The sequence below is a fragment of the Daucus carota genome, chromosome 9, assembly GCF_001625215.2.
Source record: "Daucus carota subsp. sativus chromosome 9, DH1 v3.0, whole genome shotgun sequence".
Taxonomy (NCBI): domain Eukaryota; kingdom Viridiplantae; phylum Streptophyta; class Magnoliopsida; order Apiales; family Apiaceae; genus Daucus; species Daucus carota.
The window spans coordinates 29,955,574-29,982,346 of NC_030389.2; the positions used below are offsets into that span (position 1 = coordinate 29,955,574).

Consider the following 26,773-nt stretch of genomic DNA (forward strand, 5'->3'; position numbering starts at 1 on the left):
TCAGCTTTGTTGAACATAGAAAAACTGCTTCTAATAATCCTTTGAGAAATCAATTGGATTGGGTCATCAATGTACTTCCATTACCGGTTCTGAGAATCTGGTTTTTGAAAGGCCGGTGTTTGTCTTGTAATCGGTCAGCCTGATCTGTCTCAACTAAATGTCAATCTGATTTGTCTTGTAGTAGATAATTAAAAAGGTTACGGGACACTTGATTATTTAAACTAAGTTTAAATTATAAAGAAAATAAATTTAAAAAATAAGTTTTAAAAGATGAAAGGAAATAAAGTATAAAATAAACTTAGTTAAATTTATAAAGTAAATTTAATTATATTTAAAAAATAAATTCAAATAAATTCATAATAAACTGAATAAGTTTAGAACAAATTTATTTCAAATTCATTTAGTAAATATATTAAAATTTATTAAATAAATTTAATTTTTGAAAATATTCAAGTGTCTCGTCTCCAATTAAATCATAGCTTCCAGAACAAACTAAATTGAACCCTTGAACTTGAACTTATATTCATAATCACTTAAATCCTCTTAAATTTATATTCTAGATTTTAACTTAAATTTAAATCATAAACTATACAAATTTAAATAATAAATTTATAAAAATTTATGATAAACTTGATAAAGTCTAAGAGTAAACTTTACAAGTCTAAAATAAATTTAAGCAAATTTATTAAATGAATTTAGTAAAGTTTATAAAGTAAATTTAATTAAGTTTATAAGATAAATTTAATTAATTCATAATAAACTCAATTAATAAGTTTAAAATAAATTAAGTCAAATTTATAAAATAAACTTATTAAAATTTAAAGTATAAATTTATAAGTCCCGGTCCAAAGTTCAGTATCCGACAGATAATCCTTGCTTAGGCCTACGGACAAATTCAGCAACACAAACCGGAAGAACATTTCCCCTAATCAAATATCAAAAGCTAGGTTCTTGCTTTTCCGTACGATAAGGATCCTGATTTGTATATCAATCAACCTGGCTCTGATACCAATTGTTAGGTCCAAAGTATCGTAGAAGGGGGGGTTGAATACGATACTCACTACAATTTAAAATTCTTTCGAATCTTGCGGATAAACAAATTGCAGTTCTGTAATGGGTTTCGTGTTCCGGATATTTATTGGGTCGGTTTCTGAGGATATGAAAATATTAAACCAACACACAATATTTTCCAAGGTATATCTGTATATTGATAAATACCTCGAAGGTGCTACAAATCCAAACCCGAAGGTTGGCTACAATGACCACTCCTCTAAATATTACAAGCCCTATCCACTACAAATATTTATGGTACAAAACTAGGCTAGGGTGTGTGTATATTTGAGAGAGTTTGTGCATAGCACTTGGCCATCCATCCCGAAGGATGATGTAAATTGTGAGAACCACAATCACATATTTATAGGCTTTCATAAACTAACCATGGTTAACGAGTTCGTCCTGGACGACTTGAGTTCGTCCTGGACGGATTCGATTTAACAAAATAAATCTAACTCCAAGAAACTCCATATTGAATGTGCTCCCTTGTTCTCTCTCATCTCTTGGGGACGAACTTTGACTTGGTCAAAGTTTGCTCCTCAAGAGTGCATTGTCTTCACTTGTGATGATACTTAGAGAATTTTCTAAGTGAGGAAGAGCTGTTGACTTCGGTCAAATGTTGCTCCTCACATAGCTTCCACCATAGTGTCTTTTGACTTAGTCAAAAGTTGCTCCACCATTGTAAAAGCTTTCCTTGTTATCACTCCTTTGACTGAGATTGACTTGAGTTTGCTCCTCTCCCAACTTAGCCAAATTAGCTCAAATCTTGAGTTGGTACAAATCATATATTATATATATTATATTATATTCATAATATTATATAAATATATGTATAAATAAAGATATACATATAAATATATATAATTAATATTTATATAAACATATAGTAATATATATATATACATATATTTAAATATATTCTCATATATTTAAATATATATAATATACATATAATTATATGTAAATATAAATATTAATATATATATATAGAATATATATAATTACCTATACATATAAATATACATATATTTATGCACATAATATAATATATATATACACTTAAATATATAAATGTTTATGTAAAATATAAATACATATACTATATACATATATATTTATTTAAATATATATACATATAAATATACATATACATATGTTTAAAAACATATATACATATATATTATATATATTATATTTAATTAAATATACATATATACATATATAATTATATTTGTACATATACAAATATATAAGTGCACACATATATAAAATGTCACTTCCTGATATGGCTTTATGTGGAAGCTTTGACATATGGCATTTGAGCAGTAAGCTTTGGCATAGCTGACATTTGGCTTGGCTTGGCTTTGGAACAAATGACTTGATATGACTAGATCAATTCTTCGATCGATAAATACTTTGCAAAGCTCCGTACGTGCTGACGCTTAGTGCACTGGTCTGGTTCACAAGCGACTAACACTGAAGTTAAACATTGTACCGTCTTTGTCAGCAAACATTGATCAGTCGGTTCCGGGTTAGTTTATGCTTCAGTTTGTTGATTATAAATAACCAACCAAGATATATAGAAATATCTTGCTTCAAGAGTTGCACTGAAATCTTTCGAGTACTTGGACAACATCTTCATTGCTTCCGCAATCTTGAATACTTCAATCTTTATTCTTCACTGAGGCATGAACATATTAATGAACTTCTTCCAGTGAACTTATTCCTTCAAGACTGTAGATGGCTTCTTCAACCTTTGTCTTCGTATCTTCCGATTTCGGTGCAGGCGTAGTGTTATTTACTTGTCCTGTTCTACTGTTGAGTTATCATCCCTATGTAACAGATAGGGTTGTCTTTACATTTAGACTTACACATGCAGCCGAAGAAGACAGAGGGTGACAGTACTCAACCTCTCCTCACTACACTTGGCGGGTGCATTGTCTCCTCATATCGGAAACCTCTCATTTCTAAGGGCAATTCACCTTCAAACAAACCGTTTTCATGGCCTGATTCCATATGAAATTGGTCGACTGCTACGCCTACAACATCTTAATCTGGGAAACAACTCTTTTCAAGGTGGATTTCCTGCCAATCTGCGTCATTGCAAAGATATCAGATACATCTATTTGAGTGGCAACAATCTTCACGGGAAACTACCCACTGATTTTTCTCCTTGGCCTAAGCTTGAGGTGTTTAATGTTAAACACAATCAAATTGACGGATCTATTCCACCTTCAATAGGGAATTTATCGAATCTTCGTATTCTTTTTCTAAGTTACAACTATCTAACTGGGGGCATTCCTCTGGAACTGTCTCATCTTGCAAAGTTAGAATTTCTTGATTTGCAACAAAACAGTTTATCCGGTATGGTTCCCATCTCACTTTACAACATTTCGTCCCTCTATAAGCTTGGCCTAAACGAAAATGCATTGAAAGGAATTCTTCCATCAGATTTGGGCTTCACCCTTCCAAATCTACAAGCCCTCTACGCTTCACATAACAAATTTTCTGGTCCACTACCACCATCAATAGTTAACGCTTCCAATCTCATTATCTTTGATATCCAGCATAACAGTATTACTGGGCCTATACCGAACAATTTGGGTAGCCTTCCTAATCTTGAATGGTTAGGGCTGGGTAGTAATCTACTCGGCCTCAATGACTGGAACTTTTTCAATTCTTTGGTTAATTGTACCCGTCTGAAGACATTGAGCTTGGACACTAATGGTTTAACAGGTGAGCTCCCTAGCTCCATTGCAAATCTCTCGGCCACTATGGAAAACCTGTATATGTACAGTAACCACATACGCGGAAGCATACCTCATGGAATCGGAAAACTTGTCAACCTGATAAATCTGAATTTAGGAGACAACTTCTTAACGGGGAGCATTCCACAATCAATTGGAAGACTATCAAAATTAGGAGTACTAGTTTTGAGTGAAAACAACATTGTACGAGCAATTCCAACTTCCATTAGCAACATGACTCGGTTAAGTTATCTCTATATACAAGATAATCTACTCCAAGGAAGCATACCTACTCCATTGTTCAACATTACTTTAGAGGAATTGTACCTTTCCAACAACCATTTTAGAGGCGCGATACCTGATGAAATTGTGTTTATGTCCAATTGCATTGTCCTTAATCTGTCGCGAAATCTATTCAGCGGTCCACTTCCATCCAACATTGGAAGCTTGAAACAATTGGTCACACTAGACCTTTCGGACAACAAACTAAGTGGAGAGGTACCGGCTACACTTGATGGATGTTTAATGTTGGAGGAACTATATATGGCAGGAAATCTTTTTCAAGGTAGAATTCCATCCTCTCTTAAAGCTTTGAAAAATCTTGCATTAGTAGATCTTTCAAACAATAATATCTCTGGGAGTATTCCAAGCTTTTTTGAGGGGTTTCGTTATATCATATTTCTTGACCTGTCACACAACAAGCTTGAGGGTGAAGTGCCTGAAAAGGGTATATTTTCAAATGCTAGTGTCTTTTCTGTTGATGGAAATTTGGAACTTTGTGGAGGTATTCAAGCATTGCATCTACCATCTTGTCCTCGAAAAGTCTCCAGGAATAAGAAAAGATCACTAGCCCTCAGAGTTTTGTTAATTGGAATTCTTATACCTCTTGGTGTATTGTTTGCTTGTCTTGCCTTAATTTCATATCGACGTCGAAATTCCAACAAGTTGAATGACCCCATCCGAATATTGGAGGATGATCGATATCCCAGACTTTCATACCAAGACCTTCTGCTAGCTACAAATGAGTTTTCTCCGGATAATTTGATCGGTGAAGGAAAATACGGTTCCGTTTACAAAGGAAATCTTGAATCAGTTGAACATATGGTTGCTGTGAAGGTACTAAATGTTGAAGTACATGGAGCAAACAAGACTTTTTTGGCAGAGTGTGAAGCATTGAGAAACATTCGTCATCGAAATCTTGTCAAGATCATCACAATATGCTCTAGCACTGACTTCAAGGGAAATGACTTCAAGGCATTAGTTTTCGAGTTCATGGCAAATGGGAGTCTAGACAGCTGGTTGCATCCAAGTCCTCCTGATCAACAGAACGAAAGAAACTTGACTCTACTCCAAAGACTAAATATTGCCATTGATATTGCACTGGGGGTGGATTACCTGCATCATCACAGTCATGAAAGTATCATTCATTCTGACTTAAAGCCAAGTAATATTCTCCTTGATGAGGGATTTGTTGCTCATATTGGTGATTTTGGTTTGGCAAGGTTTTCTTTTGCTACTACAACAAATGTGAGTCAAGCACAAATGAGTTCGACTGGTGTACGTGGGACAATTGGATATGTTCCTCCAGGTGAAATTTGATACGATATTTTCTGCAAATTCCAATACATTTATACCCTATTGTTTGACCAGGACTACATTTTACTTATAAAATGCTAGGTAAGGAGTGCTTTCAATATAAGTGAGCAATAGTACTTGAAACATCAATTTTAGCAATGTCTTAACTGTTTTTTGTGCAGAGTACGGAATGGGTGTTGGGATATCTGCAGAGGGAGATGTGTATAGCTACGGGATCCTTCTACTAGAAATGTTTTCAGGAAAACGACCAACATGTAGCAGCCTATTGTTGGAAAATTGTAATAATCTTCATGAATATGTGAGGAAAGCCCTCCCGCAAAGAGTGATGAACATCATTGACCCACGGATAAAAATAGATCAAGAAGGTGATGGTTCAACAACAAAACAGTCATATAGAAAGGCCACCATAGAGGCATGCCTGGCATCAATATTTGAAGTGGGGTTACTATGTTCAGCTGAAATTCCCAGAGACCGCATTGACATCAGTGTCGCTATTAAGCAGCTACATGTTGGAAGAGACAAACTTTTGCAGTGCGGGCAGTAATCTATGTGACTGTGAAAATGTGTATACGTGTTATGTTCAAGTAAACATCTCCAAGCCTGAACTCCCCTAATGTGCCACAGGAGAATCTTACTCTATGTTTTTCCTATGTTTCCATATCTTGATACAATAGATTAGAATCACTATTTTGGTTGCTTGTTATAATAAGCTGGCACATGTTGTGTGATTCTAATTTACTTTCTTTGCGTATTTAACAATACACTTGAGTATCAATCAGGAAGAGCACTGATGAAATCAAGAACACTAGCAATTTTCGCAAATTCTACAGTTCTGTTACATTGCCGGTAAAGGCTCACTATTTAACATGAATTATATTTACAGAGATTGATGTTTCTGACAGACCTTGCTTTGAAAGACTTCAGCTTTAGTTTTAGATGTCCTTGCTTGTAGGATCAGACTGCTAAAAGTTATAAAATTGGGTACCAGAAAGAACATTCAAAAGTTAAGTAATTCTTTATTTAATTACCTACAATCAATCAAAACTTTCCAGTAAACAGGTCCATAAAATTGATGATTGAAGAAAGTACATAACTTTTGCCCAATCAAATTCAGGACCAAGTGCTCCTGGAAGGGGTTTTATATCAAACTGGCCACCCATTTCGTCAAAAAATCTCACTTGACCCACCCAAAAAATTTCGGACTCACTTAAGCCACTATAAACAAAATATATATCATTTTATCCACATCACCATCATAGCTCTTTACTTAATCATTTATGAAAAATCAACCGTTTGTTGTTTTACTACAAAACCACTTCGAGTACTTTGATAATAGTCTCTAGTATTTATCAAAATAATTTGGGAATTACTAAAGCAACATAGCTAGGATGATCATCTAACTATATATTTATAAACATATATTTTTTTAACTACATGGCTATGTTGCTTTAAGAATTCCCAAATTATTTTAATAAATACTAGGGATTATTATGAAAATACTCGAAGTGGTTTCGTAGTAAAAAAATAAACGGTTAATTTTATATAAATAATTAAGTAAAGAGATATGAATAATGATGTGGGTAAAATGATATATATTTGGTTTATAATGCCTTAAATGAGTCCGAAATTTTTTGGATGGGTCAAGTGAGATTTTTTGACGAAATGAGTGGCCAGTTTGATATAAAACCCCTCCTGGAAGTGCTCCTGGAATCCCCGATACAGTACTAGTAATCCTGGGTCACAGCCTGACCAAAATGATTGACATCTTGATAAGTAGTTTTCAGTCTTTTCCTGCCAAATTAGATCTGTACAAAAAAATTATGTTCTTTACAGTCTGTTCATACTAGCTTTTTAAAGCACCAGCACGCAGAACCCTTTGAGCATGGCTGCCAATTGTACGTAACAATAAAAATGCTATCTAAGCTTTTATTCCATTTACCTGATAATTATTACTTTTCTGATATATTTCATTAAGTTCAAGGTTGGGGAACTTGTGTGGTTTAATCGCTGTAGAATGAATTTGTGTGAAATGTTCAGAAATGTGTAACACGAACTTAAAGCCGATTGAGCAACTTAAAGCTATCTCAAACAGGCTTTCTAGGTTTATATTGAAGTAATAAAGTTCAGAGAATTGTATTAGTTCATTTCTTTTCTTGAACATTCCAGCTCCAAAGTTCTCTCTCAGAGACTCATTCAATTCACATCAATCATGAATTCATGATCTTTCAATTCCCAAAGTCTGTTTCTGTCTTCTACAGCAAGGTGAAGAAAGAAAAGACTATAATTAGCTAGCTAGTATCTAAGATGACCCCTCTACATGGACTTTTTTGAATCAAGTAACACATACCTAATTTATGAGATAATAAATTATTCTTTCGGTTTCATTGAATTTCAGCTCCACAAGTAGCTCTCAAATTCTTGGTCTTCAACTGCTCTAATTTACGAAAGTTGAAAAGCTAATTAAACTAGTTTCTAGAAACTCATCCCCGGTCATCTTTTCATCCTCAAAGTCTTGGTGTTCGTCTTCTAATGCTCCAAAAGTGCTCCTGTTAAACTCGGATATTGACTAGTGACATCTGTGATTAGTATATATAGAAGAAGTGCAGCATTTACAAACTACCTATCCAACCAACAAGACCTTATAAGCATATAATGAAAATGTGTAAATGGACCTGGTATAAGGCAATATTGGTGCTTCTCATCTTCTTCCGACACCAACTAGTTGGTTCATCAACTGCTACAAGTTCGAATGCTGCCAAGCAAAAAACTGCATTGTTCCAGTTTAAACAAAGCTTTAGAATCAGTACTCCAAAGACGATAAATTGGAGCCTGAGTTCAGATCACTGCACATGGGAAGGTGTTAGCTATGACCAGAGTACAGGGGATGTAATCGGACTGGATTTAAGTTGCAGCCAGCTGGAGGGAGCCATACTTCCGAATAGCACCCTGTTCCAGCTCTCTCATCTCCAGTTTCTCAACCTTTCTCAGAACGACTTTTCCCTCTCGGGTCAGTTTCCTCAACAATTCGGTTTCTTTGCACAAGGTTTGTTGCATCTCAACCTCTCTAATACTCAATTTTGGGGCAGAGTCCCCTCAGGAATCTCTCGTTTGTATAAACTGGTCTCAGTTGATCAGTGGCAACCGCGGTGCTAAACTGGAAGATGAGGTGTTTACATCAGTGTTACTTGATGGAGTGCTTAATCTTGCATATGTTGAAATCCTCTCTGTTTTACATGTGAATTTGTCAACTTCCCTAACAGTTCTCAATCTTCAGAATACTAATTTACGTGGAGTATTACCCCAGGAGGTCTTCCACCTTCCCAACTTGGAACTACTAGATTTGTCCTTAAATGAAAACCTCAGTGTTACGTTCCCCAAAGTTAAGTGGGGAAGTAGTGCTAGTCTCCGACACCTTGATCTTGGATGGGTAAATTTAAAAGGAGGTATACCGGATTCAATAGGCTTCCTCGAGTCATTAACAATCATATTGATGCAGAAATTCCTCACTGGTTTGGTTGGTACGCGGTCTCCTATCTGAATCTTTCTTAAAACAGACTAAAAGGCGGTCTTGAACAACTACCTTGGAGCAATATTGTATATCTTGATCTCCAATCCAATATGCTCAATGGGTCACTGACCGGCTTCATCTGTAATTCAAGCCTTCTTCAGATTCTAAATTTGTCTCGTAACAATTTGAGTGGTGTACTCCCCATTTGTCAAACAAATTTTTCCAGTCTCTTAGTGTTTGATCTGCCTATGAATAACATCCGGGGAAACATCCCAGCTACCTTATCAAAAATCCGTTATCTAGAAACTATAAATTTGAATAGTAATCAGTTGGAAGGAAGAATTCCTTCTTCTTTTGCTGAATTTGAATTTTTACAAGTTCTTGATCTTGGAAACCATCAAATGAATGGTGCATTTCCACAGTGTTTGGAAGCTCTTCCAAATCTCCAAGTTCTTGTTCTGAAATCAAATAGGTTTCATGGTGTTAAAAAAAAGAGTTCTAAGATTGAACACCCGTTTCCTAGCTTGAGAATCATTGATCTGTCGTACAATGAGTTTTCAGGCCCACTTCCAGCAATTTATCTTAGAAACTTTAAAGCTATGATGAACGGTGAAGTGAATAAGATAGCGCGTAGTTACATGGAGAGGCAGTATTACAGTGATTCGACAAGTCTAGTGATTAAAGGCGTAGATTTGGTGTTAGAAAGAATTTTAACTATTTTCACAACAATTGATATATCAAGCAACAATTTTGAAGGGAAGATTGCTGAATATATATTGGAAATTTAGTGTCACTCAGATTTCTTAATCTTTCTCACAATCATCTCACAGGCCACATACCATCCTCGGTTGGAAAATTGAGAGTGTTGGAGTCACTAGATCTCTCATTTAACCGACTTGTAGGAAAAATTCCACAGCAACTCAGTGGTATATATACGCTTGCACTTTTACATCTGTCTTGCAACCAACTTGTTGGTCATATTCCAGAGGGATAATTAATTTTAACGCCCCTGAACTATAGGCTGTTTATTATCTAGGTCCCTATCCTATTTTTTACATTAATACGATCCTTAAACTTTCATACTTTTCTGATTCGGATCCTTCCGTTAAAAGTCAACTAACATCCGTTAGTCAATACTTACGTGGCAAATGCAAAAAATAAAAATTATAACAATAATAGCTGACTCATCGAAAACTCATCACAGCAATACTCTCCTCCGTCACGATCACCATCACCATCCTCTCTTCTTGATCTTGGACCTAGAGAAACGGGGGAGTGTACATATATTAACAGGTTGTGGAGCATATACACACACATACTTACATTCTCAGACAGGGATACACACAACATTTATATGTATGTATAATGCAAATAAGTGTATTAATAGATCTGATTAATGGGTTTTGTGTTTAGTTTCTCCCTTCAATTCTTCTGCTGCATATCCTAGGAAGGGAGAGATAGGGAGAGAGGGAGAGAGAGAGAGAGGAGAGAGGGAGAGAGAGATAAGAAGAGAGGATGGTGATAGAAGAGAGTATTGCTGTGCTGAATTAACTATTACTGTTTTAATTTTAATTTTTTATATTTGTCACGTAAGCATTGACTAACGGATGTTAGTTGACTTTTAACGGAAGGACTTGAATCAGAAAAATTTGAAAGTTTAAGGATCGCATTATTACAAATAATAGGATGGGGACCTAGATAATAAACAGCCTATAATTCAGGGACGTTAGAATTAATTATCCCTATTCCAGAAGGGTCGCAATTGAATACATTTGAGAATGATAGCTATGTTGGTAACTTGGGGCTGTGTGGTCATCCTTTGACCAAAAAGTGTGAAAATGATATAGGGATCAAAGAAGAAGAAGATGAGGAGGATGCAGATTATTTTTTCAGTGGTTTTACTTGGGAAGCGGTGGTGATTGGATATGGGTGTGGAGTGGTGCCTGCATTTATCACCGGATACTTGTTGTTGCTGGCAGGAAAACCAAAATGATTTGCTGGAATCATTGCGAGGGAATTGGGTCTGAAGATCATGAGGATGGGGATTAAAATGCGATAACTAAAGATTTCTTGTAATTTGCATATTTAGAACTTTGATTGACTCATCAAATCATGTTCCTGCTCAAAAACAGAAAATAAGTTTTAGTTTCATGTTATTATGCAGTGAACTAAGTTATAGCGATTGTGAACCATAGCCGTTATTATGCAGGAGTCGCCACATAGTAGAGAACCAAAGATTCCACTCTCAATTCTCACTATGCTGTAAATTTTGCAATACCAGAACCAGAGTGAGCTCGCACATCATATGCTAGAGGGGATCCAATTAAAGGTATTTAACTGACAAATTGTAAATGAAATGAGTGCTTCTATTGCAGCTCAAATTGCAGCAAAAACAAAATTACTAGACCTGGGAACTATAAAATGTCACTAAGTTCCATATAGAAGTCTAGTTTACCTAAATGACTGCAAAATTGTGCAACAAACCAGGGCTTAGAAAATGCTATAATTTGCAATTTTTGTGAAGAACTGCTTCACAACTTAAAACAAAATATTGATCACAGCGTTTTACTTTGGAATAGAAATAGTGCAAAGAATCACAAAGGAAATCAGAGGACCACCAGGTAATGCGGATCATATGTTTTCTGTGTACCATATAAATCTTGTTATCCCTGCTTGCTACATATGGTAAGGCGCTTATAAGCCCTCCGTCACGGTCTTCATCCTCTCCCATTTGCTCCTCCGTTAACTTTTTTGCAGATTCAAACACCTCAGGCTGTAGAGGTTTGGAAGCCACAATGCACAATGAAATATGTGAATTAATAGAAACATATGTAGCAGTATTGCATGCTATAGACTTATTTGATTTCTTATTTCCAAGTATCAACATTTAAATGTTGAGAATGTTAGTTTTTCAATACTTCTTTTCCAAACACTTTATTAACTTATATACTGCTCACTTATAATCCACTTCTTTACTTTAAGCAATAAGTCACTTTTTTAATCTTGTCCGAAAGGCCTCTTAGGTTCATTTAATCTCAAATCTAATAACATGTATTCTTTTATGTTTTATATTCTTTAAATAACTAGTTGAGAAGCCGCGCGTTGCGGCGGTTTATAAAAATTACATTAATGATTTAATATTAATATTTATAGAATAAAATAATTTTGTGGCTGTCTATAAAATATATATTAATGTTTCAAAATTAATATTTGTAGGATAAAATAAATTTTATATTATAAAAATCTTGATGTAATATCAATACTAATATATAAAATTGCAAAATTGGAATATAATTCATGGTGAAAAATTGAAAATAAATTTATACACGTATTAACAATTTAAAGCACGACGAATCTTAATTTTATTTGTGTTTTTTTTAAAGTAATCATGTTCTTACATTGTCACCTTTCTCCAATTTTTTTGGATTGATTGAGCACAAAAACATCTAACTTAAATCCGTGAGATAGCGTCTATAATTACCCTTACTTGTAACAATTTTTATTTTTTAATACTGTATAAACAGTCTTCACTTAAAAGTTGCTTAAACGGAGCAAACAAATTATGCATGAATAATTTTTTCTTGCATAAAAAGTAAATCATATAAAAATTAACAAAAACAAACATATCCGACGAACAAAACAAATATTATAAAAGAATAACCAACAGACATACATCACTAATAGTTAATTTATTGATATCATCCATCAATATCATGTCAAGACTATATTCTTTTCCCGTGTTTGAACATAACGGTCTATAACTAACTTTGAGAGAGGTAGGGTTGTGGTAATAAAAGAGAGAAGGTTGTGTTTACATGATCCAAAACACTGCAATCTATAGGGGTATTTATAGATGCAGAAAGACTTGTGTGCTACTCTTTCCCATAATTAAATAATCAGAAACAAAATCAAATTAAAATTTTCAAGCTACTATATTCCATAAATAATCTGAAACAAAATCAAATTTTGAAACTTGCTTCTAATATACCCGAAACTAAAAAAGGTAGTTCTAATTTTTGATATTTTTTATCCAAAAATTCCAGAAAATTAAAAAAATAGAACGGAGCGATGTGAGAGGCGCCACCTACACGCCCCTCGCTTCTCCTTTATATAAGTATATTGATTATATCAATACAGTTTCTACAAAAATTAGAAAACTCTAGTTCTATGAACACTAAATAAATTATAATTGATCTTATTTATAAAATCCACAATCTTATTAAACTATGATTGATTAAATTATTGAAATTAATATTCTTCATAATCTAAGTTCAATAAAATCACTGATTTTGATCTATGCAAAATGCTAGGTACCCCAAAACATTGTCTCAATTTCTTTTTCCAAATGAGATGTCAAAATCCGATTGGTTGTATTTATTCTAAGACCTCTTGTATATACATCAATCACCCAATCATAATTTTTCACCACATCATTTCATAAAAAAATTTGGATCACGTAGCATTACCCTTGATATATTAGCATATCATTCAATTTTATTGTATATATTTAAATCACAAAAGTATGATTGTTGGATTTTGAAACTCTCACAAAATAAGGTTTTGAGAGTCGACTCCCAAAAGTAGCCAGTCCCTTCTCCATTCTTCACCTTCATCCATTAAATCTTTTTTGCTCTCCCATCTTCTCCTCTATTTACCAGTTTTTTATTTTCCAATAACACCGAGATCGATCCTTTTTGATAAGTTTTTGTTGAGTACCTTATTATCAAGGTTGTTGTTCGCGCCCATTTTATTGGGATATCAATGTTTTATGTTTTGATCTGTTTGTGTGGTTTATTGTGGGGTTCAATAAATTTTCAGAGAAGGGTTTGTATGGTATTTTGGACGATTTACAAGGCTCGCATCAAATCTGGCACCTTTCACAACCAAAATTTGTTCATGTTTTAGAGATATTTGTTACTCCAATATTAATTGATGTAACTGATAAATCTGAACACTGGGCTACAAATGGTACTTATTTCACGGTCATTTGTGATGCTAGTAGTTTTATGATCGATGGTGATTGGATTGTTCAAGATTTCGCTACAAGACTTACTGGATCAAAGAATTTGGATATTGATAAAGTAATCTATGTCCTGAAAACAAAACGATTATTTGTTTATCTTGTTTTTTGTTTCACAATCAGGTTGTGTTTGACATTTTGGGGTTTTGTCCCGGCTGGATTTCAGTATTATAATATATTTTCGATTTACGTAAAAAAAATCACAAAAATATGAAATTTTAGTCTTGGAAAGAGATATATGATTTGAAAAAATATATACCTAACTTTAAAAACCTTAAATTCATATAGCAATAATGTAAAACAACTTCTTCTTTTCCAAATTTATTTAAACAAAACAATTTCAAATTTTTTAAAAGAATTATTTAAATTAATAACTGACTTTAAATAAAAGTAAAACTCACCCAAAAAAAACCATGCAACAAACAAACAATATTATTCTTTTCAATTTCAATTCCACACTATCCATCTCATGATATTCTCATCTTCATCTCTACGGGTCTTTCTCGGATTAACATTAACATACATATAAATAATTTCTAGGGCTTATTATTATTTTATATAAAACAAAATAAAAATCCCCAATCTCACTCCTTGAGCTCAAGCCATGGCTGTTGACTCTCTCGACCACCTCGACGACACCAAGGACAAGCCTCCCTCCGCCGGAGAATCGCCGTCGCCTCCTCCGCCGCCGCGAAGACGCGAGAGAGATTCTAGAGAGAGGAGAGATAACATTGATAATAACCCCGATCGACCGCCGCGGAGAGACTATTATGATCGCAATTTGCCTCGGGAACGGGAATTTAATAAGAGGAGAGCCAGTTTGTCGCCGCCGCCGCCGGTCTTTCACCGTGACCGGAGGAATTACTCGCCTCCGAGAAGGTCGCCGCCGATGCAGAGTTATAAGAGGCCGAGGAGAGATGATCCTGGCTACGATGGACGACGTGGTAGTCCGCCTGGGCGAGGTGGTTATGGTGCTGGTGATCGAAGGTCTGTCTCGAGGCTCAATGAATTTATAATCTTGACTAGTCAATAAATTTATTGCTGTTTATAAATTGTGGTTGAAGTGAATGCATGTGTTTTTAAGTCAGACGGACAATGTATTTAATTTGATGCATTTACTCAGCTCAAAGCACAAATTTGATGTGAATTTAGCTGTTCTGCTTATGTGGTTGTTGTTGTAGTATTTGATAATTAGCACTAAATTGCAAATTTTGCTCGTTACGGTTTGCTAATTAGGGTTGTAGTTGGGACTCTAGGGTTTTGGTGGTGGATACAAACTTAAATTGGAGGAATGTAGTGACTAGTTAGATGAATGTATATGGTGGCTTAAACAATATATTGTTGATTTCAGTATTAGGTAAAATTAACTAGTGATACTATGATTCTTGTGAATTAGGATAATATGTTAGTTTCACTTGGTACGGTTACAGAGAAAATGCCCAAATTGGCGCACATGTAAGAGTAATTATCCCAAATATCGCTCTCCTGCACTAGGACATACTTAACGTTAGGATAATATGTTAGTTTCACTTGGTTTACAGAGGAAAATGCCCAAATTGGCAACATATGTAAGAGTAATTATCCAAAATATCGCTCTCCTGCACTAGGACATACTTAACGTCTTTATTATCTGTACTATGTACAAAACTGAGTTCTGTTGCTGAGAATAGAACCTAATGTCGGCGATCTAATCTTCCAATTTCCAAATTGGACTAATGTCAAATAACTTTATTGCCGGGTTCTTAATACCCACCATGAGTATAAAATACACACATATATAATCACAAATACATATATGTGTATGGATAGATCTGGTGATTTAGGGATTGGTATAAGAGAACAGAATGAAGGGATCTGTGATAAACTCCCTTTAGTTGCCAGTGGTGAATGGTGATTCTGTAACCAAGAGATCTGGAGAGACAAAGAAGCCAGATGTTATCTTTATCTGTGTTGGCAGAATAACACAGAATAACGGAAAGGGTGTACATGTTGGGTAGGTAACGCATCTCGACGGTGTGTTATGTCGTAATAATATCATTCAAAAAATGAATCTTGAACTATAATGTGTTGTAACAAAATGCATCTCTTAAACACGTTACAGGCTTTACGCATGTGTTATGTGTGTGCTATTGGGGGGCAGCTTTTAAGCCTGCGCTATTTTGCCATTTTGGGTATTTCTTAGTTAATTTGTGCTGAACTGGTCCAACACCTTGTTTACGGAAGTATATGTTGGACTTTTAGGAGTGTGGTGCTATATGGTAATCTATTTCGAGCATGCATATGTGCTCGACATTCTGACAGTCCATTGTTGGTTATATGCATGCGTACTTATGAAGATACCTCTGAATCTTATTTAATATGGTGTAATCAGATAGGTTCTATTTTTTATTGTACATTACATATTAGTAGATTTACATCTTTTTGGTTGATAGTATCTATGCCCGAGGTTATTAATTTGGAGCTGCTGAAGCCAGCAGATTTTCATTATAATATAGTCTTAGGTTGTTTGATATCAATAGTTCAGCTTACATCATATAGTTTAATTTACGTGATTGTAATAGAAAAATATATTTGGCTTACAGGTTTGGATATAATCATCCAAATGGGCATGACCGTGAAATAGCTGGCAGAACTGGTTATCCTGATGAAAGGCCTCATGGTCGGTATGCTGGACGTCCATCTGGTGGCTATGAAAGTGGTCCATCTGGTATATCTCAATCCTGTGTGCTTTGAGAATTTAATACAGGGATGTTATTTTCAGTAGATAACCTGCAGTACCAAACTGATACAGCAGCATGCATTCTGTTGTCATGTTATGGAACATGCATAACAGCACATCAAGCGTAGCACCTATATTCTTTTGATTTAGAGTAATGCATTAGGCACAGTTTCAAGGACTGGGAGTCTCGTGACATTTTCATTAGGGGATTGTCTTACTCTGTATCTATATTGGTGTCTAATTGTAGCATGCGATGTGGGACCCAGAACTAAGTCATAATAAACCTAGAATATAATCCTCTGCAAATGCAAAGGATAAGATAATAAACCTATATGAGGTCACGCTATAATTGCTTATATGTTCAGTAAAGCAAATGCAGTAGAATAACATACTAGATATGTCAACTTAACAGTCGTAATGCGATTTGAAGCAAATATGAAAGGATGAAATTTGGCCTTTGTGGCCATGATTGCGTGGAAACATTTAGAAGCATACAGTTTAGTCACATAAAGAGAATTGAGTTATAGGAAGAACATATTTTTTTTGGTGTTATAGCTAGCCTAGGTGGTTTTATATTCTTCCAGAGTACTTGTACATGTCCAACAAAGTTTGCTTGTGCCTGTTTGTGGCCGCCATTTACCAAATTCTGCTTTTCTTTCCACTTCGATCTGTGGCCTATGCTTACTAAGAAGTTTTTAGTTTTGAGTCTTCTTTTGTGTTGGTTATATTTTATTTTTTTTCTTAATTTTATTGAAGTCATTTTAGTTACTTTGCGAAAATGTTGTTTTCTTTGCTTAGTTTGGTCCTGTATCTGGGATTATTAGTATGAATCAGTTGTTTCGCATACAACTTGTTTTGTTTGTATTTTGTTCACTATCGAAATATATTCTGATGATTACATTTTGAAGGCTGGGGTCCAGCCCGTGGCGGTTTGACAGATGCTGTAAACATGAGCAGAAGTCAAAGGTAAACTTTTGGTAAAGACTATGTTTTTGTTGATTTTCAGGCTTCTTTCACCTATGGGCTCAGTTCCATGCTCCTCTTTTCAAGTAATATAGACTATATGATAAAGATATTAATTTATTGTGTGATTTTGTTAATCAGCAGTCTGACCTAACTGATTATTTCTTTAGGGAAGGATTAATGTCTTATAAACAGTTCATTCAGGAGCTTGAAGATGATATCTTGCCATCTGAAGCTGAGCGTAGGTATTAAAAATGGATGTTTTATTAGTAAGAGTTCTTAAATGTCAAAAAATGCATTTGTTGACTGTTCATTTTTTCGTTATCTGTTAATTTGCTTTGGTGATTTTCTCTTATTGCATCTTTTTATATGTAGATATCAAGAATACAAGTCGGAATATATAACAACACAGAAGCGTGCTTATTTTAATGCTCATAAGGAGGAAGAGTGGTAATGTTCATATATAGCTTTACTTTTTCCCCTCTTTCTATTAAGTGTGCCGCCAATTAGTTTTAAGAGAATCTTCTAATTATGTAGGTTGAAGGACAAATATCACCCTACAAATTTGCTTGCTGTCATAGACAGGTGTGTACAGATGTATATTTCTTGTATATATTTTACCCAAGTTTTACTAGTTTCGTTTGGCGCTTTAGCTTTGGACTGGAATTTGGATGTGGTATTCTACATGTATTGATCTTCTTTCTTATAATTTATTTTCTGTCAATTAGATAGAATCGTTGAACTTTTGCTGATCAACATTTCACTTTATTTTTCTCTGTTTATAGGAGGAACGAGCATGCACGGAAGATAGCAAAAGATTTTTTGCTGGAACTGCAAAGTGGAACCGTTGATCTGTAAGATATTTATAGTCTTCTGTATTCATTTATTGCAAGTATTACTGTATCCTAAAAGTCAATACTAATAAGATCTTTCCTGAAGCAGAGGTCCTGGTATCAATGCCTCGTCTGCAGGCAAAGCAGGTCAAGCTGATGCCACCTCTGAAAACGAATTGGACGTCGGTGGCAAAACAAAAAGACATGCAAAGGGTTCTGCTAAAGAAAATGATATTCCCAAAGCTCATCCTGTTAGTTCAGAACCTAGGCGAGTGATTGTTGATATTGAACAAGCTCAAGCACTTGTGCGGAAACTTGATTTGGAAAAAGGGATTGAGGATAATATTTTATGTAGGACTGACAGTGAGAGGACTAGTAGGGAGAAGTCTCATGGGGGTTCCTCTGGCCCAGTTATTATAGTACGGGGTTCAACTTCAGTTAAAGGGCTTGAGGGGACTGAATTACTGGACACTTTAATGACCTATCTCTGGCGTATTCATGGATTAGATTACTATGGCTTGATTGAAACTAGTGAAGCTAAAGCTTTTCGTCATGTTAGGGTGGATGGGAAAAATTCTGATATAACAAGTAATGGAGTTGAGTGGGAAAAGAAATTAGATTCATTCTGGCAAGAGAGGTTGAATGGTCAGGATCCCTTGGAAATGATGACTGCGAAGGAAAAGATTGATGCAGCTGCTGGTGAATCAATAGATCCTTATGTCCGTAAAATTAGGGATGAGAAGTACGGGTGGAAGTATGGCTGCGGAGCAAAGGGATGCACAAAGCTTTTCCATGCAGCTGAGTTTGTACATAAGCATCTAAAGTTGAAACACCCAGAACTTCTTCTGGAAGTAACTTCGAAAGTGCGGGAAGATCTGTATTTTCAAAATTATATGGAGTGAGTTCAGCCTTTTAATGACAACTGTTGTGGCTATTTACTTAAAAGGATTATTGATAAAATTTAAACATTGCAGTGATGAAAATGCGCCTGGTGGGACCCCTGTAATGCAGCCAACTATACTGGTATGATTAGATCAATTACGCTTAAACCAATGCTTTATATTACACATGATTGATGGTGTTAATCTGATGGCGTATACTTGCTTTTGCTAAGTTTTATTTCTATGCTTCCCATATTACGGTGGATTGATGGTAATGTGATATTTGAATCATAAATTTTGTTCCGACCAAGCCAATCAAATGTCATTAGTGCACTTACGGGACCTCTTTAGTTGATTCTTGCTGGTGTAACTCTTAAAATTCTAGCTGGTGTTACTTTCTTATTTACATGTAGATTATTATCTTTTCTACATGTAGTTTATTGCCTGTTGAATTGACTTCTCTAACCAACTCCGGCATGTTATGGGTTGACTAACCACCGTCAGTTGATTTGACCAAACTACTTTTGGCAATAACTAATTGGTAAGTCTGTCATTAACCTGACTAAGTGACCTGGATTATAAAGGCAAGTTGACTTGATTAGTGAGTCAATATAATATATATATTTTTTTTTGACAGAAGTCAATATAATATTTTATTATATTGAGTCAATATAATATTAATTCAATTGAAATGTGACTGTTTATTTATGGAACTGTTCTATACTATTTTATTAGCTTTTCACTGTATGGTTTATTCATTTTACTAATTTAAACTCAAATGTACAGTCCTCACTGTTGCTGATAATACATATTTAGTATTTATATGATTGTTACATTAGTTATAACACACACACACACACACACACACACACACAGGTTCCTGGTCCCTGACATTCAATGTCAGGAACCTCTTAAGTAGCATGCTGTTTTCTAACCGTTGGATTGGCCAAGATTGAAATATAATTCCTCTACGTTCAGCGCTTTTTTTCCTCTGAACGCTGTCTATCCAGCTATTTTTCCCGGGTATTTTCTTTGTCCATCTAGCTAAAAAAAACACGTAGACGGTCAGAGCCCGGAGGTTTTTCTCTGCTTAACATACTAATGGTATTTCTGTAATATTTATGACAGTTTCTTAAAATTACTCGTTCAGTGGGAAAAGAAAGCTGGATACACGTTATTCAGCGGAAAAAAAGCGCTAGACGTGAAGGGAAATTATTTTAATCTGAGCTGTTGAATTTTTCATTTAATGGTCTGAAAACAGTAGGTTATTTGAAATGTCCTGCAAGACCCATATATATATATATATATATATATAGGCAAATAATCAAATAGAAACCAATAGAATCCCGCGTGACATCACTCACCCCTAATATGACATCAGCCAACCACCCCCAGGTCCACTCAATCCACCCCGGGCGTACTAGTGCTTTACCAAGGCTCTCAACAGGCCTCAGGTTCCATAGGTTCCAGGTTTCAAAGAAGACCAAGAGCCCCAACTAGGCCCGACCCGGTCCCACGAGGCCCCATCTTGGGGTCCATCTCTGGCCCCACAACCCTTCTCATTCTCATTTCTATTTGGTTTTCATTTAACTGGTTTATATTGGAGTAGGACCATATAAAAAAATAATACACACACACACACACATATATACATACATACATATAAACATATATGATTATATATTTATATAAAATAGTTGTCATTTATTTTGAAAATAAAGCAACCAAAAGGATTAATATTTTTGAAATCATACCTCAGTATGTAACAAGTTTGTATATAACTTGTAGTTGTAGGTACTATAATTGATAATTCCAACTTGCACAAAAGTCTGTGCCTTATCATTAATGCCATCGCATATATATCTTTCTCTATTATTAAGATAAAAGACAAGCTATACACGTCACTCTATCCTTACTATACACGTCATAAAGCTGGACATATGGCACTCTCTCCTTTCATTTTTATTTCTTATGTGCCATGTCATCTTCCACTTACCTTGTTAGATACTATTCTCCCATCTTTTTACTAATTCTCCGTTCCTATTTCTCAATCTTCTTTCAATTAATTCTCTCTATACCTTTTTTCAATTTCTTATATTTCAACAGTATATTTTTATGAATAATAAATATTATTATTTCTTATTGAAATGTGCCATGCCTTGTGTCCAGCTTGAGAAAGAGTGTGACATGTATAGTAAGAAAGGTTAGGGTGATGCGTGTATAATTTATCGTTTGTTTTAGTTATAGAGAAGATGTTTAATTAAATATGTAAAACTAAAATGTTAATATAATAATTGTTAAACGTATAAATTAATATATTCTAATAATTTTCGTATAACATCGCATATATTCTATAATATATGTATGTGATATATGTTACATAATATATATGAAATTTGAATTAAAATAAATATAATTTAACCAGGCATCAGCACGAGAACTAATCTAGTATATATGTATAATTTTTGATTTGTCTGCTGCAGATGGCTAAGTCATTTGTCAGCTCCTATTGACGTAAAGGCCTTATGCCTAGTGGTAATGAAATAAGTAGGTATCCTGATATGTAATATGCCTCCTATGACTAAGAGGAAATGGGATAAGAAACCATTTTTTGAACTAGAGCTACACCTCGACCATCATTCGCTCCCTATCTTCTAGGAAAAGCTTAAGAGAATAAGACTGTCATCCCCTCCTTATCTTCTAAGAAAAGCTTAAGAGAATAAGAAGCCTTTAAATTTACTGAATGTCTTCATGAGGGCTGCTTTCGATTCTTAATGCAAATCAATAATGGCATAGACCCACATAGGTCATAGTGCTGCTATGACTATGGTGACATGCAAGTTATAACAGATATCCTGTTCATCTAATAATGTACATCAGATATCATTGTCGTTTTGTGTTACTTTCCCTTTGATTTTGTGATATCCCACACTGCCGCTGGTCCAGTGACCCTGTATATTATGTGCTAATAGTTCAAGATATGACGTCTCTCCAGTGCAGTGATTGAAGTGGTCTTGGTTTAAAAAGGGAACTTCTGAATTGATCCTAACATAGTCACATTTGGTAAAGAGACATAAATTTAAATCTATTCTTTGTACACTTGGTATATTATATGCTTGAAGGGTGTAACCTGACCCCTTGATACTTGTCAGCCACTGAAGTCATGTACTTGCCAGTAAATAATGTATACTTCTATGCTTTTAACGACTTAGTTTGTCGCAGAAGTAAAACAGTCTTCGAATCCTACTTGATTCCTGATACCTTCCAGGCTTCCAATAAATATAATGCTAAGTATTTCTTTTATAAAGGGAAAATAGATTTTTTTTCCACTCAACTTATAGTGTTTTTAGAAACTTGCCACCCAACTATATTTTGTTTCCTTTTACTCACTAATGTTAGGTTTAGATCTTTTTTTAGCCACCAACTTAGGTTCGGATTTGATTACTAGCATTATGATAATTTTATTTGTCACTAAACTTATTGCTTCTTTAGAAATTAACTACTCAACTATAATTTTTTTTATTTTACTCACTACTGTTAGGTTCATTTTTTTTGTCACTAAAGTTAGGTTTGGATTTGATTATTAGCATTACATTAATTCTGTCTAGCATTATTAAAATACAGTGGTAGTCTGTAATAATATTTTGATGATTATATGTCTGTATCTTTATATATAGTACTTTTATGTCTCCAACATCGTTTACCTTGGGCGATAAGAATTTTACACGCATTTTATGGCTTTTAAAAGACTACTTTCATAAATAATTTTACTTTTGTCTTTCGAATAAAAATTCAGCGCTTGAAATTCTACACACGAAAAAATCACAAAAATAAGTTATGAAACTATATTATATAAGAGTCTTAAAATACGTGCTAAGCAGTAGAAAAAATTGTAAACTGATGAGAGAGACGGAGGGAGTAATAATAATAAAATGATGCATTATAGAGGGCAATCATCGAAAATTAAGTTAACTTCTCTATTTATTTATCTTGAAAATTGTAATAAGATAAAGTTATTAAAATTTATGAAGATAAATTTGAGAGAGATTTTAGACTGAGCTAGTCGATTGAAACTTAAATAGCGAAAGATGATGCATCATATCAATCAATTACACTTTATCTTATCAAGGAGGGTGAATTGTTTGAAGTCATTGATTTCATAATTCATATTCATAATTTATTGAATTTTTAGAATTTTAATTACGATTTTTCCTGGTTTTAATTTTTCATCGGCTCATTTTATATTATTATTGTTATATATAATGATATAAACATGCGACACATCATCAAAATATTACATACTATCACTGTGTATAAATGATGCTACAAAGATTATCATAATGCTAGTAATCAAATCCAAACCTAAGTTGGTGGCTAAAAAAAGATCCAAACCTAACATAAGTGACTAAAATGAAAAAAAAATTAGTTGGGTGGCAAGTTTCTAAAAACACTATAAGTTGAGTGGCAAAAAAATCTATTTTCCCTTTTATAAATTAATATCCTCGGGTTTACTAATACAAATTATAATTCTTGTAGGAGAAACCCCAGAAGCGTCGGCCAGGCCCAGACAATAATATGAAAGATGATCGGGGCCGAAGAGAACGTGACAATCGTAATAATGGTGGTGAAAGATATGATAGGGCTGATAATCCACAATCAATGGATTTCCAGTCCAACAATGATGGTCAAGATGGTAGCAATCTTGATGAATCAATGTTTGACGGCTTCAATGGCCAAGGGATGCATTTCCCATCAGATATGGCCCCCCCTCCAGTTTTGATGCCTGTTCCTGGTGCTGGGTAAGATGGTATCTTAGTACTAGATAATAATTCTTTTCGTTATGGGTTATATCAGTTTAATATTTGTCAAGAATTATTTGCTATGATTGCAGTCCTTTGGGGCCATTTGTTCCTGCTCCCCCTGAAATTGCAATGCAGATGTTGAGAGAACAAGGCGGGCCTTCTCCTTTTGAAAGTGGCGGTAGAAATGGGAGATCTGGCTCTCATTTGGGTGGACCAGCACCTATAATCGCTCTACCTCCACAATTTCGACAGGACCCTCGGCGTTTAAGAAGGCAAGTTTTTTTTTTTTTTTTTGTTTTTTTTCAATAAGCATCGGAATGTTATTGCTTAGTTTTGGTTCAATGCTATAATGTTTAATCGATTGCCCAGTGCACCTTAATGCCTTGTCAACTAGAATTACTATGACAGCAGCACGGTCAAGGAAATGAGAGTTCATAATTGACACATGAAGTGGATAATATCCTATATGAGTCTGTAAAACATAGATCATAGTCCTAACTTTCATATGTTATTTTACAGCTATGATGACCTTGATGCACCAGAAGATGAAGTCACTGTGATAGACTATCGGAGTTTGTAGCTGTGGAATAAGGGTTTGAAGCCTTATTGTATGATTTATGAAAAAAGAATCCTGGTCTGAGATGATATTGGACTTCAGAATTGAGCTCGTATGCCCCCCACGGCTTCCGTTATATACAGATGATATCTTTTCTCTGTGCTGTTTGGTGCTTCCGTTATGATGTTATAAGCATCGAAACATAACGTTGGGTGATTGAAATTTCTTAGAGATCTCTCTAGGTTGAGAGAAATGCAATGACAACGTGCATTGCGACCTTTTATGATTATGGGTGTAAAATTGATAACTCTGACATTAACTTATCTGAGAATTGTTTGCTCAATTTTGTAACATGTTTTAGACCAATTGCATTAGAGAGCCAGGTTTACATTGTCATTATTTTGTATTCAGGACAGCTTCAGCAGTGTACTGCTATATTATTTTTGTTTTAATAGATTTTTCAAAATATAGCCATATTTGAGATGGAAAACTGATTGAATTTGTGTATTGTGATTCGGAGAATGTTTAATGTCATCAAGTAAAAGTGGTAAAAGAAGTATTCAGAAATAGCAAATGCAGTGTGTGGTGGGGTGTTTGGTCATGTTTCTTAGAAATAAATAATTAGGAAACAGTTTCTGAAGAACAGAAACTTTGAGCATGTTTTTGTGGGTTTTAGTCGTGTTTTTTTTCAAAAAGTAATTAGAAAACAGTTTTAGAGAATAGACGATATGAACATCTTTTTATGGTTTTGGATTATGTTTTTCGAAATAAATAACTGAAAAACAGTTTTAAACAACAAAAAATATGAACACGTTTTAAATACGAGACACCAGAAAAGATGTTAAGAGAGCATCTAGATTGTTACAAACTTTATTTGCAATGATCCGTTTGAGATGTGGGTACAATGAAGTATATATGACAATCAGATATGTACGAAATAAGAACATTTTTACGATCTGTATTATATAACATAATTATGTGCGAAATAAGAATATTTTTGTTACAAATGTTGAAATATTTGAAAGAGAACAAGATCATCCAAGTAATCTAGCAGAATTCCTACAAGTGCACCAACAAATTCGAGATAAACAAGTACATATCCAGTTTCAAAATACTCATGTGGAGCATTTTTGACTGATTCATAGTGGTGAGTGGTGACGTGAATTGAATATATGTTATTTTAATAATTTTCTGTACTTTCTTTTAATAATTTTCTATTATTTATACGCAATATTCTTTCGTAATTGTCTATAAACATCTTTAAAATGATAAGAAACATTGATTTCTAAAATAAGCAAATCATCAATATACTTATATAAAGGAGAAGCGAGGGGCGTGCAGGTGGCGCCTCTCAGATAGCTCCGTTCTATTTTTTTAATTTTCTGGAATTTTTGGATGAAAGATATCAAAAAAAAATTGTTTCAGATTAATTGATATGGTATATATCTTGGCATAAATTAATCTGATTCTGTTTCAGATTATTTATGGAATATAATAAATCGCAAGTATTAATCTGATTCTGTTTTAGATTATTTATGGAATATAGTAGCTTGGGCATAAATTAATCTGATTCTGTTTCAGATTATTTATGGGATATAATAAATTGCAAGTATTAATCTGATTCTGTTTCGGATTATTTATGGAATATAGTAGCTTGCAAGTTTTTTTAATCTGATTCCATTTTAGATTATTTAATTATGGAAAAGAGTAGCACACAAGTCTCTCTGCACCTGTAAATACCCCTCTAGGTTGTAGGGTTTTGGATCATCTAAACACAACCTACACTCTCTTTCAATATCACAGTTAGGGGTGTGCATTCGGTTCGGTTAACCAAAAACCGAACCAAATAACCGAAATAATTTCGGTTCAGTTAATCGAAATTTATATTTCGGTTCGTTTTTCGGTAGTCAAATTTTCATTTTCTGGTTATTCGTTTTTTTCGGTTAACCGAATGCACACCCCTAATCACAGTGATATATGTTTGTTGGTTATTCTTTTATAATATTTGTTTTGGTCGTCGGACGTATTTGTTGTTGTTTGCAAAGCTTACTGTTTGTTTTATTGGGCGATGGATGAATATGGCTAGATGTCATCA

The 26,773-nt window shown here is 34.3% G+C and overlaps 3 protein-coding genes across 3 annotated transcripts; all 3 read left to right on the forward strand.

Annotated features, from left to right (window-relative positions):
- The first annotated feature begins 2,884 nt into the window (after nt 1–2,884).
- On the forward strand, nt 2,885–6,014 carry LOC108203337 (probable LRR receptor-like serine/threonine-protein kinase At3g47570). The gene has a single exon (XM_064084919.1). It carries the CDS (start codon nt 3,420–3,422, stop codon nt 5,397–5,399), a length of 1,980 nt encoding a protein of 659 aa, XP_063940989.1. The 5' UTR covers nt 2,885–3,419; the 3' UTR covers nt 5,400–6,014.
- A 3,000-nt stretch (nt 6,015–9,014) lies between these two features.
- On the forward strand, nt 9,015–9,692 carry LOC108192718 (receptor-like protein 43). Its single transcript, XM_064085346.1, has one exon. It carries the CDS (start codon nt 9,015–9,017, stop codon nt 9,690–9,692), a length of 678 nt encoding a protein of 225 aa, XP_063941416.1.
- Nucleotides 9,693–14,389: 4,697 nt separating this feature from the next.
- On the forward strand, nt 14,390–25,168 carry LOC108192406 (serrate RNA effector molecule). The gene is made up of 12 exons (XM_017372242.2): nt 14,390–14,911; nt 16,507–16,631; nt 17,552–17,609; nt 17,777–17,851; nt 17,982–18,056; nt 18,144–18,191; nt 18,392–18,460; nt 18,549–19,337; nt 19,414–19,462; nt 23,857–24,119; nt 24,212–24,394; nt 24,642–25,168. The coding sequence occupies exons 1-12, from the start codon at nt 14,529–14,531 to the stop codon at nt 24,700–24,702; spliced, it is 2,178 nt and encodes a 725-aa protein (XP_017227731.1). The 5' UTR covers nt 14,390–14,528; the 3' UTR covers nt 24,703–25,168.
- Nucleotides 25,169–26,773: the final 1,605 nt, after the last annotated feature.

What these genes read in the sequence shown, in the direction of transcription:
- LOC108203337 (XM_064084919.1), top strand. Translation starts at nt 3,420, where the DNA reads ATGGTTCCCATCTCACTTTACAACATTTCGTCCCTCTATAAGCTTGGC.
- LOC108192718 (XM_064085346.1), top strand. Translation starts at nt 9,015, where the DNA reads ATGCTCAATGGGTCACTGACCGGCTTCATCTGTAATTCAAGCCTTCTT.
- LOC108192406 (XM_017372242.2), top strand. Translation starts at nt 14,529, where the DNA reads ATGGCTGTTGACTCTCTCGACCACCTCGACGACACCAAGGACAAGCCT. An exon ending in TAATGCAGCCAACTATACTG is followed by an intron (nt 19,463 to 23,856) that starts GTATGATTAGAT and finishes TAATTCTTGTAG; the next exon opens with GAGAAACCCCAGAAGCGTCG. An exon ending in ATGCCTGTTCCTGGTGCTGG is followed by an intron (nt 24,120 to 24,211) that starts GTAAGATGGTAT and finishes CTATGATTGCAG; the next exon opens with TCCTTTGGGGCCATTTGTTC.